The following is a 13,100-nucleotide window of genomic DNA, read 5'->3' on the forward strand; positions in this document are numbered from 1 at the left end:
CATGCTTTTTCCACGCAATTGAAGAGGGAGAGAGAGATAAAACATCCTTTTGCTTTTTGTTTACAAGCAAGAGAGAGGAAGAACCTTTTCTTTATTTTCAAAGCTTTTAAGGCTTTTAATTTTTCAGCTTTTGGGCTCTGCTTTTGGCATCCCTTGTAACCATTAAATACATGAGCAGGCTTCATAACTCAGAGCATCTGGACGCAGAGTCTGAGTGTGAGCGCCTGCCCGCACTCTTGTACTTTGAGCTCAGATTAATACAAAAAGAAATACCGAAAGAGGCACCAGTCTTTGGGGCCAATATCTCTAGGCAAGGAACTCCGACGGGCCAGTGTTGAATCAATTGTGAACTGTGAACTGTTTTGAAGTGGTTATTTGGTGTTGTCGTTGTAGATTCTTGACTTGGAGTGTCCAAGTCTGTTACAGTGGTATCAGAGCACGGCCGATTTCTCTTCTACGGGAAATTTGATCCCAATTTTTTTCCCGCGGCACCTATGACTTCAGGCAAGGATTAGTCGACTCCCTCTACATCCGGAGATGTGGGAAGGGATTTGAACAAAGATTCCGGCAAGGAGTATGGCCCGCCTCGGCCTACTCAGGCGGAGCGTCGAGAGATGGAGCTTCGTCAATTGATCGGCGATGCAACAAAGATGATGCTCAATTTTGCAAAGAACCCAAAATTTGCAAAATATATGAGCGAGACTTCTTTTCAGGAAGTGCACGAGCAGTGGCAAAAAACCACAACACCACCCATGGAAACCTGCTCTCAAGAAACCTTATACTCGCAAGAAATACATAGAGAAGGAATTAGAAGAGGTGGTTGATACACGAATTGCTCAGCTTTTTTACGCGCAAAACAAAGCTAAAAAGCACGGAAAAAAGCAGAAGAAAGGCACTAACTTCCCGGGCTATTTGGGTCGTCAGTCGACATTTGAAAAAGCAAAGAAACAGAAGAAGCGTGTTCGATTTGAAGGAGTGCCCGCTTCTTCTTCTTCTTCTTCTTCTTCTGACAGTTCTTCTGGCTCATCTGACTCGAGTGAAGAAGACCAAAAAGGCAAAAAGCGAAGCAAGAAACAACGCTTCGGAAAGGGCAAGAAAAAGGCAAAGAAGTCTAAATCTCGCCCAGTGAGTGACAATTCCACAGAGGACTGGTCTAAAGACAGTTCAAACTCTGACGACAGCCACTTTTATGCAAAGAAGAAGAATTTTTACAAAGCCAACCAGTATGACTTTCTGGAAGACAAAAGCAAGAAAGTCCAAGAGTTTAAGGAAGGTGGACAGTCAATTAAATTTGACACGTTTTCGGGATATAGAGATGCTTCGAAGGCTTTGTCGTTTGTACAACAGTTTGACATCGCTTTCGTGGGAGGACGCTACTCAGAGCACTCCAAGATTCGGAGAGCTGCCTCTTACTCTAAGGGGAATGCTCGAACTTGGTAGTCCACGCTTCTTTTAAACAAGACTGCGCCAGTTAAATGGCTGAAATTTAAGAAGCTTTTTATTTCTTCTTGGTTGACTCGAGAGTATGAACGCGATATTCGAGCTGCTTGGAACCATCTTCGGATGACTAAGAAAGATACAGTGGACGCTTATTGCGAGAGATTCTGGAGCTCTTTTCTACCCGTCTCTTCATTCAAGAAGATCTCGTTCAGAGAACTTGGGTCTACCTATAGATCACTGCTTAGAACAGAAGTCAGCTTCTATTCAAGAGTTGATGAGTCATGCAAAACGGGGTTTTGCCATTCACTTTGGCAGTCTGACCTACCCCACCGATGAGATCATGACACAAAGAGCCGAACAGACTTCGACTAATGAAAGTAGAAAGAGGAAGAGCAACCCAGAAAAGAAGGATGCACGACCCAAGCTTACTCCTCAAGAGAGAGCCCGCTTCATCAGGGAGGGGAAGTGCTTTGGATGCGGGGAACCTCGACATATCTCCGCAAAGAAGAACGCCAAGATTTTCTCCACTCTAATGCCGATTGCTTCTCAGAGGGCCTGCCAGGCGAGTTACCACCTGCACGTCCTGAAGATCATACCATTGATCTGATTCCTGGAAGCACACCACCGAACCGGCCACCTTACCATGTGAGCCGAGCACAGAACGAAGAGATTATGAACCAAGTGAAAGACCTCTTGGAAAAGGGTCTTGTCCAGCCTAGTACTTCACTGTATTGCTCTCCAGTATTGTTGGTTTTGAAGAAAGACGGATCTTGGAGAATGTGCATCGATTATAGAGCTCTCAACAAAATCACCATCAAGAATAGATTTCCGATTTCTAGGATCGATGATATACTCGACAGATTACAGGGATCCTCGTGCTTTAGCAGGATTGATCTGAAGAGTGGATATCATCAGATCCAAATCGCGCCGAGAGACGTCTACAAGACAACCTTTCGGACAACTTTTGGGTTATTTGAGTTTTTGGTGATGCCTTTTGGCTTAACCGATGCTCCTGCGACATTTAACCGGATGATGGACAGGATTTTTCGAGAGTACAAGCTATTTGTTGGCACTTTCTTTGATGATATCATTGTTTTCTCCAAGAATGAGGCAAAACATAGAGATCATCTGCTTCAGGTCTTTCAAGCATTACTAGATCACAAGTTAGTGATTAATGCAAAGAAAAGTGAATTTTTCCTACCAGAGATACACTTTTTTGGACACATTGTGTCAGCAGTAGGAGTGCAAATGGATCCGGCTTAGATAGAGACTATCCGTGATTGGCCCGATTTGAAGAATGTCCATGAAGTTAGAAGCTTCTTGGGATTGTGTTCGTACTACACGCGGTTCATTCGAAAGTTTGCAGAGGTTGCTTCCCCTTTGCATATCTTGACACAGAAAGGAGTCCCTTTCTCGTGGGGACCCACAGAGGTGACTGCCTTTCAGACTTTGAAAGAGAAATTGACTACGGGACCAGTTTTGACTTTGCCGGACTTGCAGAAGTCATTTGAAGTATATTGTGATGCTTGTGGTCGTAGTCTCGGTGCAGTCTTAATGCAAGAAGATTGTTCTCAAGGCCGGAAATGACAGCACAGATTTATGAGAAAGAGCTTTTGGCGGTTATCCATGCTCTTACTCAGTGGCGGCACTACCTACTCGGAGCGGATTTTACTGTCTTTACAGACCATCAGGGATTACGCTACTTCTTGTCACAGAAGCAACTATTGGAAAAACAGATGCAGTGGGCGAATATCTTGTCACGGTTTCACTTCCAGATTGTCCATGTTCAGGGACAAAAGAATGTGGTGGCAAATGCTTTGTCTCGGAAGCGGTTGGTTCTGGCTATTTCTGCGATACATCATAGGAGCTTCGAGGATATGGTTGACCAGTATGCCACAAATCCAGATTTTGCAGACGTATTCACACGGATACGGGATGGGGAGACAATAGCGGGATATTCCATTCGGGATGGCTACTTGATGAGAAAAACCATGTTGTGCGCTACACAACCGTTGAGGGAAAAGGTTATGACTGAATGCCACTGTCCACCTTTTACGGGTCACGGTGGCATTGCTACCACCATGAAAGGGGTAGAGAGATACTTCTTTTGGCCGAGACTCGAGAAGGATGTGGCAGAGTTTGTGCGGAGTTGCTTGGTATGCCACAAGGTCAAGTTTGACAGGCATAAAGCACAGGGATTGTTACAGCCTTTGCCCATACCCACCCGCCCCTGGGAAAGTATTGCAATGGATTTCATTTTTTATCTCCCGAGAACACAGAATGGTCACGATGGTATCTGGACTGTTATTGACAAATTTAGCAAGCAGGCTCATTTCATTCCAGTGAAGAAAACAGTCAAGCCGGATCACTTAGCGAGATTGTTTGTGGCCCAGATTTGCAGATTAAATGGCATGCCTGAGACGATTGTCTCCGACAGGAACCCCAGATTTACGAGTTCGTTTTGGATGGCAATTTGGGAGAACATTGGCACGCGGTTGCAGTTCTCTTCATCTTTCCACCCGCAGACTGACGGGCAATTTGAGATTGCCAATTCAGTGGTTTTAGATTTATTGAAGTCTTATATCTCAGATCAGAAGACTCGATTGGAAAAGTATCTACCTTTGGTGGAATTTTCCTACAATAACACGATACACTCTTCGACAGGGAAGGCACCATTTGAGATTGTTGAAGGTGCTGCAAAGGTTCCACCCTTCCTAAGCACGAAAGATAAGATTTTTGAAGCGGATGAGTATACGCGCGACTTAGACACGGCTTTTGCCAAAGTCCGCGAGGCTTTGCAGAAATCTCAAGAACGACAGAAAAAGGCAGCGGATCGCCATCGTCACGAATTGAAGAAGGATGATTGGGTGCTCTTACGTTTTGAGAAGGCACGCCTGAGAAAGAAAAAGGGAAAGGAGAGGCTTTTTCCAAAGCTTAGTATGAGATATTACGGACCTTTCCAGATCTCCGAAAAGATCAATGATGTCTCCTTCCGACTGAAACTGTCTGACACTTGGAGGATTCACAATGCATTTCATGTGAGTCTCTTGAAACCTTTTAAAGGTGATGTGCCTGATGATGGGGAGCCCGATGAGCAACCCAAAGTGGAAGAAAACCAAGAGATCCTTGTTCCTGAATAGATTTTGGCACATAAGGACACAAAGAATAAAGGTAAAGTCCGAAGGCGGTTCTTGGTTAAGTTCAAGAACTATCCTGCATTGGATGCGAAGTGGATGGAGGAGGAGGACCTAGCAGATACTCCTTAGATTGTGAAACTTTACCTTGAAGCTTTTGGTTTAGCATAGTCTATTCCAAATGGAACCAAGAATTCAGCTTGGCCGAAGATCTGGTGCAGTGGGATGCACAAGAGGGGAGTTACTCCGCTCCTTTGTCAATAGATGCCTTGATTTTTGTAAACTAAAGTCACTGATGTCTCTTTGAGCTTCAGGGATACTGAGAGCTGACACTATTCTACTGTATGACTTTATGAAATGGAATTCCTAAATATGAAATTGATTTGTTCTTGACTTGTTTTTAAGTGCAGGAACTGATAGACGAAATGACTATAGCATTTTGGTCTAATTGATCTCGAATAGACATGGTTGCAATAGAGGTTAGTCAATCGGGCATCGATGAGATCTTGACTGGATCTAGATGCGATTGCTAGCTACATTGCCGATAAATCATGTTCTAAGATCCGAATGAATGTTGAATGTCATGTGATGTCCTGTGATGTCGAGTGATGTCCTGTGATGTCGTGTGATGTGACTATCGATTGGTACATGTGCTAGATGTGTGTTTCTAGTGCGTAGGTACTAACAGGCAGTGTCTGCTAAGACGGTTTATGGCCTCTGTCTGTTTTGCACGCGTAATTGAGGGCGATTACAATGCTTTCAAGAGGGGGGTATGTCACAAAGTGATGACGTGGCTGCCCTAGAACCCTAAACCTAAATGCAGGGAAACCGAAACCCTAATGAGCAGGCTGCAGAATTTCCGGATTACACGCTGGCGGCATGACATGTGGCAGCAGTACGGATGTCCGGGATTTGCGGCGTGAATTGCACTGACATGGCTGAGCGCTGTACGGCAGCTTTTTGACAGCTTTTGAGCCATGCTTTTTCCACGCAATTGTTGAGAGAGAGAGAGAGAGAGAGAGAGAGAGAGAGAGAGAGAGAGAGAGAGAGAGAGAGAGAGAGAGAGAGAGATAACATCCTTTTGCTTTTTGTTTACAAGCAAGAGAGAGGAAAAACCTTTGCTTTATTTTCAAAGCTTTTAAGGCTTTTGATTTTTCAGCTTTTGGGCTCTGCTTTTGGCATCCCTTGTAACCATTAAATATGTGAGCAGGCCTCATAACTCAGAGCATTTGAACGTAAAGTCTGAGTGTGAGCGCTTGCCCGCACTCTTGTACTTTGAACTCAGATTAATACAAAAAGAATACCGAAAAGGGCGCCAATCTTTGGGGCCAATATCTCTAGGCACGGAACTCTGTCGGGCCATCAATTGTGAACTGTGAACTGTTTTGAAGTGGTTATTTGGTGCTGTCATGGTAGATTCTTGACTTGGAGTGTCCAAGTCTGTTACAGTTACCACAATTTAGAAAGGTACTACGCAGCCAAGATGTAGTGTTCAATGAAGCAAAATTGCTTAAGAATGCTACAAAATCTGATGCTGAAAAGAAAACAGTCAGATCACCTAAGAATTGTCACAAACTACTCACGTGGCAATCCTTGAAGATCTAACCAACTTACTGAAGATGGCCGAGGGGCCTAAACCCTAACAGAAGAAGAAGCAGAAGAAGAAGAAGAAGAAGAAGAAGACCTAACCAACGTATTGAAGCCGGCCGAGGGGCATAAACCCTCAATCGAAGACTTAAAGGTTCAGATTAAAAATCCTGACCCTACCAGCTTGCAGATTCCAGCCGAGGGGCCTAAACCCTAAAAGATCAAAGCAGAGTCCAACATGGCATGATGTACGGATCAGCCCGCGAATTACAAAGGTGCATGATGACATGGCAGCGCTATACGGAGAGCCCTTTGGGAGCGTGCTTTTGGACCAATAGCTTTTAGATCTGATGCTTTTCATGTGAGATGCTTTAGGAAAAGCCAAGGGCCTTTAAATATGTTGTGTGGGTTCTCTGTCACAAGTTTGTGACATGGCATGCCCAACAGGAAGGACTGGACAAGGGGTTAGAGTTTTAGAGTTTTGAAACTCTAACCTAGAAGAGCTGTGAAGAGACAGTCGAGGGGTCTAGGGGGTTAGGGTTTAGAAAACCTAACCTGTGCTAACTTGAAGAGCACCGGCCGAGGGGCCTAAACCCTAAAAAATTAAAAGCAAAATCCTTCTGCTAATTTCTGTAAATTGCGCTGGCATGTTGACATGGCAGGCTGTTTGGATTTTCACATTTTACTTTGGCTACAGGACAGGGGAGTTTGTCGAATGCTTTTGAGAGCAGATGCTTTTGGTGCCAAGTGCTTTTGGACGAAAGCTTTTGGAACTCTACTTTTGGGCATCCCTTGTAGTGTTTATAAGTGCCCAGAGGGCCACTCTCAGAGAGCATCTGGACGTAGAGTCTCAGAGAGCTGGACCCTCGGAGGTACTTTGCATGCTGTCCATCACTGCCAGAAAACGGTGGCCTCCTGCCTACCAAAAACACAAAGGAAGGCCGAAGGACGGGTGTTACGGAGTGAGGGCTGTTTTGTGGCTGTGCCCAGCCAGTGTGAGGCAGTTTCCTCATGTCGAGATTTTTCAGCAATGTTTAGCTCAGGGTTTTGGCTAAGTCCATGGCCATGTAGGCTCCTATAGGCATGGAATGTTTTATCCCGGCCTGCAAAAATGAAGATCAGCGCCCCCCCCCCGCGCCACCCCACACCCCCACCCCCACCCCGTGCCACATACATACTACATGGAGCAAAATGCCCGACCCAGACCTTAGCCCTCACGACCTATGAAAATAGGGAAAAGAGGGGAACTGAGAATATGGGGCAGAAGAGGGCACCAGCGCCCGGGGAAAAATTAAACGGACTGGACAAATCCAGAGAGATGCCATAACTCTAGCATATCCCTCTTCGCCCCACAGTACACAGGCTGTATTGATGTTCTTCACTAAGCTAGCACTCTCCTAGGCTTCGGACGTCCTGCAACTTCAGGGGTTTGGGATAAACGGCCCGGAAGAGAGACCTGTGTAGTCCAATCTGTGAACTGCATCTGAACCAAAGCCCTCAAAATCCAAATAATAATGAACTAACTTTAATAGTTCAATGCTCTTAACCAACTACTTTAACAGTTAGCATTTTGAATAACTCTTAAATCTATTTTCTAATGCGATTATCTTAATACATCTGCATATGTACAAAGAGAAACTGGAGATGACACAGGTCTACCGAGCCACGATCTCCTAGATCCGATGCATAGTCTTACAGACCCTCCTTAGCAGCAGGGATATTTCTATCACGTTTATCAGGCAGTTCATGCACTTCAGGTGTTCCTCAGGCAAAGAACAGATGCCGCAGGTGTTGCAAATGTTATCAATAGATTATAGAAATATAGCACTGGTCATTGTCAAATCTCTTGTTGGCATGCGACAAATGGAAGGCTTAAAGAAAGCAGTGTTATGATGTGCAATGGAACTAGCCATAATTGAAGTCTTAAGCATATGCAGCCAATTGAACTCGCATGCAAACACAATATTGATGACTAAGAAAAACTAGGTCAAAATTGACACTACTTAACAGCATGCATCTTGCATGCAAAATACAAAATTTAAATAATTTCTCCTGAAGACTCCTCGTTAACAGTCGCACAGAAGATTAGGCTTCAATTAAAAATCTGTCTGGGAAAGATTCCTTGTCGTCGCATCTCTCAGAAGTCAAGAATTCGCTCCAAGAACAGCGAAAGGCTGCCGGTAGCCCTAGCTGCCGACAGCCATATCCAGATACCGACTTAGTCGCCCAGAGCGTAGAGACAAAGACTGCAGAAACACCAGCCAGCCTGCCTACATATAGCCCTCGTCCTATAAATAGCCCTTTCCAGCCAGCTCTTTCCTTCGGGCCCTGCCCCCACAGGAGCCTTGTCCTAACAGAAACAGGATTGGCCCACAGGAGGTGTAGCATGTGGGTGAGTATGTTGTAGATACATGGGTCTGTAGAATGACGAAAGGTCATATTCATGCATGTAGGCATGCATGTTGCTGCCAGTACACAATTAGCCTAGAGGAATAGTACCATGAGGGCAAAGAATGTTGTAGATACATAGGAAAGTACAATCACAAAAGGCCAATATAAAGCGCAATGACTGACACGATCGTACCTCTAATTTTACGCCATTCAGCTGCCTCTCTTTTTGCCTTCAGTTCTGCCTGCAGAAGGAAAGGAAGTCAACCAGTCAATGCTTGGTTGCACCAAAAACACACATTCCTCGTAAACAGAAAGAGCATGCAGGAGACAGTTGCTCAAAACAGGCTGCAAATCAGAACGCTTGTAGTCAAGGCAGCATCAACACTTCTACCTAAAAAGGGCCAACATCAAGCTTTAAGCTACAAAGGTTAAGGATTTGTCACATGGACACAAATGTCAAATACTTATCATTGTCAAAAAAAGCATGTAGGTTCATGCCAGCAACCAAACAATTTCAACTCAGGCTCGAGATACGAAAACTGAAGCCTTATCACATGCACACAAATGTGAAATACTCTTGTAGCATAAAACAAGTAGGTTCCTGCTATTTAAAGTATATTCAACCAACATAGTATAGTTCTGCCTAAAGATTTCACTTTTGCTATTGAACTTCATATATCTAGTCAGAATTTCCAAGCAAACCTAGAAAATAACACAAAAGCCACACTCCTTTATCTAAACAAAGCTGACACAAAAGTTTCACTCAATTATACTAACTAAAACAAGCTAACAAAAATTCATTTTGCAGAGAAAGTAGGTGCCTGCAGGCAGATTCCATTAAATCCAAGTCCATCTATTTTTCTCAAGTTCTCATGCTCTAACTTTGACCTCTCCATCTCTATCAAACTCTCAGGCCTAACCTCCCGTCTCCACATTTTCACATATTCAACTTCTCCCGTCTCATTTCATCACCCCTTGTGACAGAATAGCAACTGTTTCTTCACGAAAAAATTACCTTCCATAGCTCGTTTATGTGACAGATCAATTACTAACCTAAGACCAAACTAAGCCATCTCACTGCTATCCTCATCCACTTATGCGAGTTAGTAAATTGGACCATGTAAGGTAAACTTAGATGGCATCGTCCACAATTGTTGTCACGATGGGACACTTGATCAGGAAACAAGAAATTCGAAGTGCTTTTTGATAAATATCCGCAATATCCACACATAAAATCTATGAAACATAGACCGGAAAAGAAGTACCTTGAACTCCTCCCTTGTTTCTTTCTCCTGAATCTGCTGGTCGATTTTGGCTCTCTACATGAACAGAAAGTGTTGTTGATACAATCAACTGAAGTCCATCACCATCTAAGAATACCTATAGATAACCACTGAAACCATTTGTAATCCATCAAAAGTGGAGCACCTACCTTCATCGGATCTTGAAGATCTTTAAAAGCTTGATTAAGTGCTGTAAATGCTTCATGAGCCTTAGGATGGGTGCATTTGTCTGGATGCACCAGCAATGACAGTTTCCAATAACTGCAGAGAAGTAAAGAAATGAGCATCCTTGGTTTCTGAACACAAAAATTGGGCCGCTCCCGCAATTTTTAGAACTACAGTTAACAACTAAAAAGTAGCCAGAACAGGTAGGAAAAACAGTGCACCCTTCCTTCAGCAATGCACCTGAGGCACCAACTCTAAGCCCCAGCAACCCATAAGCATTACCCATTATATACCCAGCAAGATAAGTGCCCACTCTTGAATGTGCTAGAGCTTACAATAAGCTGACTAGAAAGTAGCAAAAAGGGGTCGAAAAAGGGGTGCACCGTTTCTTCATCAATTCAGCAGAGGCACCAACTTTAAGCCCCAGCAAATCATAAGCATTTCCAATCTCCGGTCCCAGAATCCTCTCCACCTAAGAACCGAACAAGATCAGCATATAACAGTCAGAAAATTTTATGCAAAATGCCTCGGGAACTCACTTCTTCAAAGCGCTCGGCTTCATTTGCAGATTCTGCCTCCTTAACAGCTGCTGGAGGTGGAGGACCAACGAAAGGTTCCATAGAAATATCTTCGTCAGCTTCTCTATAAAAGACAAAAATACCTAAGCTCATGAGAACAGAAGTTTATGCAGAATGCATTTCCCCACCTCTGCAACGGACCTGCTGCAGTCAGTCTGGCTGCAGCTTCCAACACTTCAGTTGATGGCATAGTTGGACCTAACACTCTGCATAGCCAAACACAAAAAAAAAAAGCAGAAGGCCAAGACAGTTCAGCCATGATACTCCACATAGAATAAACTAATACTCTGCAATCAAACATCATAAGAAATTTGGTCATGAATAGCAATAATGGTCATGTATGAGAACCACAATAAAAACCTGGGAGACCATGTGCATGCTTTTGCAAAGAGAAAACAAGATTGTGCTGGAAAATTACAGTCTAAAGACCTCATATGATATCTCGCATAGGGAAGTCTTTGCACTTGTAACTGCTCCTTTAATTTTAAACAAAAAGGTGACATTGCAAAATTCATTGCTGAACTTGCTTTCTCATGGTTGGCTACCCTTGCATATGAGGTTCATTGTCAGATGCAGTAAAATTGAAAGAACAGGTAAAATCAAGAATTCACACTTCGTGTTCTAGCTGACTTTTTGGTCGCCCAAGACTCTAGTCCTAGGATTTTGTCATCCCGGAAAGAATGATATTCACAAGCCATACAAAACGTGTCAGCAAACAGCATACACATGGTTTTGAGCGGGTGTCCCCATCTCCCAAAACTATTCATGGCATTCAAGCAAGAAGGTAGCATGCAAAAATAAGGCACGCGAGCACATATATATCCTATGCAACATTAGTAAGGGAAGTCCCCGTTCATGAGCCTATGCCTAGAGGATGTTCCCGTACAAGTACACAATGGTACTAGACACAGTGGAAAGTCAGACAACATGGCATTTTGGGGCATGTACATGCGAGCACAAATCCCAGCGGAAAGCCAATTCCATTGTTCCGTGCATGAACTCAAGGTCCAAGACCCAACGGAACACAAAGTCTGAACACCTAAAAAAAAGGCGTCAAATTATGAGGCGTCTTCATTTGATTTTTCCTCATAGCAAACATCACATATAAGATACAATGACCCTTCGAATAGTCAATCGGGTGACACTCTTATTCCATTTCATCTTGATTTTGGCCTTTTTGTATCCTTCTTGCAATGGTAAAATTGTTATGGGCTCGTACATTCTTGGTCTAATGATCCTCATAACTCATGAGAAGGGGTATTCTACAAAACAGAGGTATGAGCAAAATGTCAAATGTACGTTCAGTACGTATAAATACATACTGATTCGAAAGTACGGCTCAAATCCTATAGTACAAGTATTGGACCCAACCTTGCCAAACAAGCACCCAACAATGGACCTCACAAGCAAGCTTACATAGCCATGCCAAAAACTAATTTGATCCACAGAATTCGAGAGTCCACAGTCTAAATATCCATGCCAGATAATAAGCATCCAAAAGAACCCAAACGCAATCAAATTACCTATAAATGACATAACGGAAAGGCCAGCCCATCCAAACTAAAACCAGTCATAGAATTTATAGCAAGGTAGCACGCAATGATGCATTCTAAAATGACATGAACAGAATGGCGAGTTCATCCATGCTGATACTAGCCATATAATATATAGCAATGTAGCATGCAATGATGCAGTATGCCCTGATATGAAAATATAGGAGATAACTATAAGCATTTCTCTCTCTTTTTCTCCTTTACTAATCTTGCATATAAGATCATAAATTCTTTGCCAACAGACGCATTTGATTAAAATTAAAGGCTAGATAAGTTGCACCTCCGTTTTTGCTCAGTAGGCCCATATTGATCCCCGAGTCTGTCCTCATTAGTTGTCTGCGTACAATCTTTTTCTTCTTGCTGTACTGAATCTTTGATCCTTTCTGGAGGAGAGAGAACTGAACTGAGAACATCTAATGTCTTCCTTGAGGCTCCATCTGGTAGAAAATACAGGCCTTGTACAGTTTTCTGGAGTCGCAATGACTGGAACAGTTGCTTCAAGTATGCAGCCACATGCTCGTTTGTAAGCCCAGTTAAATCAACTGCTTGCCCATCATCAATCATCTTGAGTAACTGCATATATAATTTTGGTAAGAATATACGCATATAGAAAACCTCTTTAAACAACCTCTAAAAAGAAAGAACATAAAAACCTCTTGCTCATCCCTATATACAGATTTTTTTTCTCTCGCTAGTTACAACAAATCATAGAAGTAATTGATAATGATGTACTAAACACATGCTGTACCTGAGGCAACAATTAATCCAACCCCCCCCCCCCCCCCCCCCCCCCCACCCCCTCTGTGTGTGTGTGTGTGTGTGCATGCGCGCGCACGCGAGCAAAAGGAAAGGAGGTTGATTCTATCACTTGAAAATCTCCCAAAACGCCCAAATGGTGCCTATTCTAAGAGCAAGTACATTGTTGTTTACATGGCAGGCCCGTAGGCATCAAAGTGAAAAATGAAAAAC

At 43.4% G+C, this 13,100-nt stretch overlaps 1 protein-coding gene across 4 annotated transcripts in view; it reads right to left on the reverse strand.

The window, feature by feature from the left end:
• The window catches only part of LOC147444234 (DNAJ heat shock N-terminal domain-containing protein), a 93,881-nt gene that overhangs the window by 9,636 nt on the left and 71,145 nt on the right, over window positions 1-13,100 (reverse strand). For all 4 annotated transcript variants that reach the window (XM_086526924.1, XM_086526925.1, XM_086526926.1 and 1 more), the window contains exons 2-8: window positions 12,412-12,704; window positions 10,707-10,784; window positions 10,540-10,642; window positions 10,384-10,472; window positions 9,985-10,096; window positions 9,818-9,871; window positions 8,746-8,794 (exon numbers count right to left, since the gene is read on the reverse strand). In XM_086526924.1, the coding sequence (XP_086383050.1) occupies window positions 8,746-8,794; window positions 9,818-9,871; window positions 9,985-10,096; window positions 10,384-10,472; window positions 10,540-10,642; window positions 10,707-10,784; window positions 12,412-12,704 (778 nt within the window). The remainder of the gene's footprint in view (window positions 1-8,745; window positions 8,795-9,817; window positions 9,872-9,984; window positions 10,097-10,383; window positions 10,473-10,539; window positions 10,643-10,706; window positions 10,785-12,411; window positions 12,705-13,100) is intronic.

Source organism: Adiantum capillus-veneris, chromosome 13 (genome assembly GCF_014529385.1).
Source record: "Adiantum capillus-veneris isolate H3 chromosome 13, ASM1452938v2, whole genome shotgun sequence".
Taxonomy (NCBI): Eukaryota; Viridiplantae; Streptophyta; class Polypodiopsida; order Polypodiales; family Pteridaceae; genus Adiantum; species Adiantum capillus-veneris.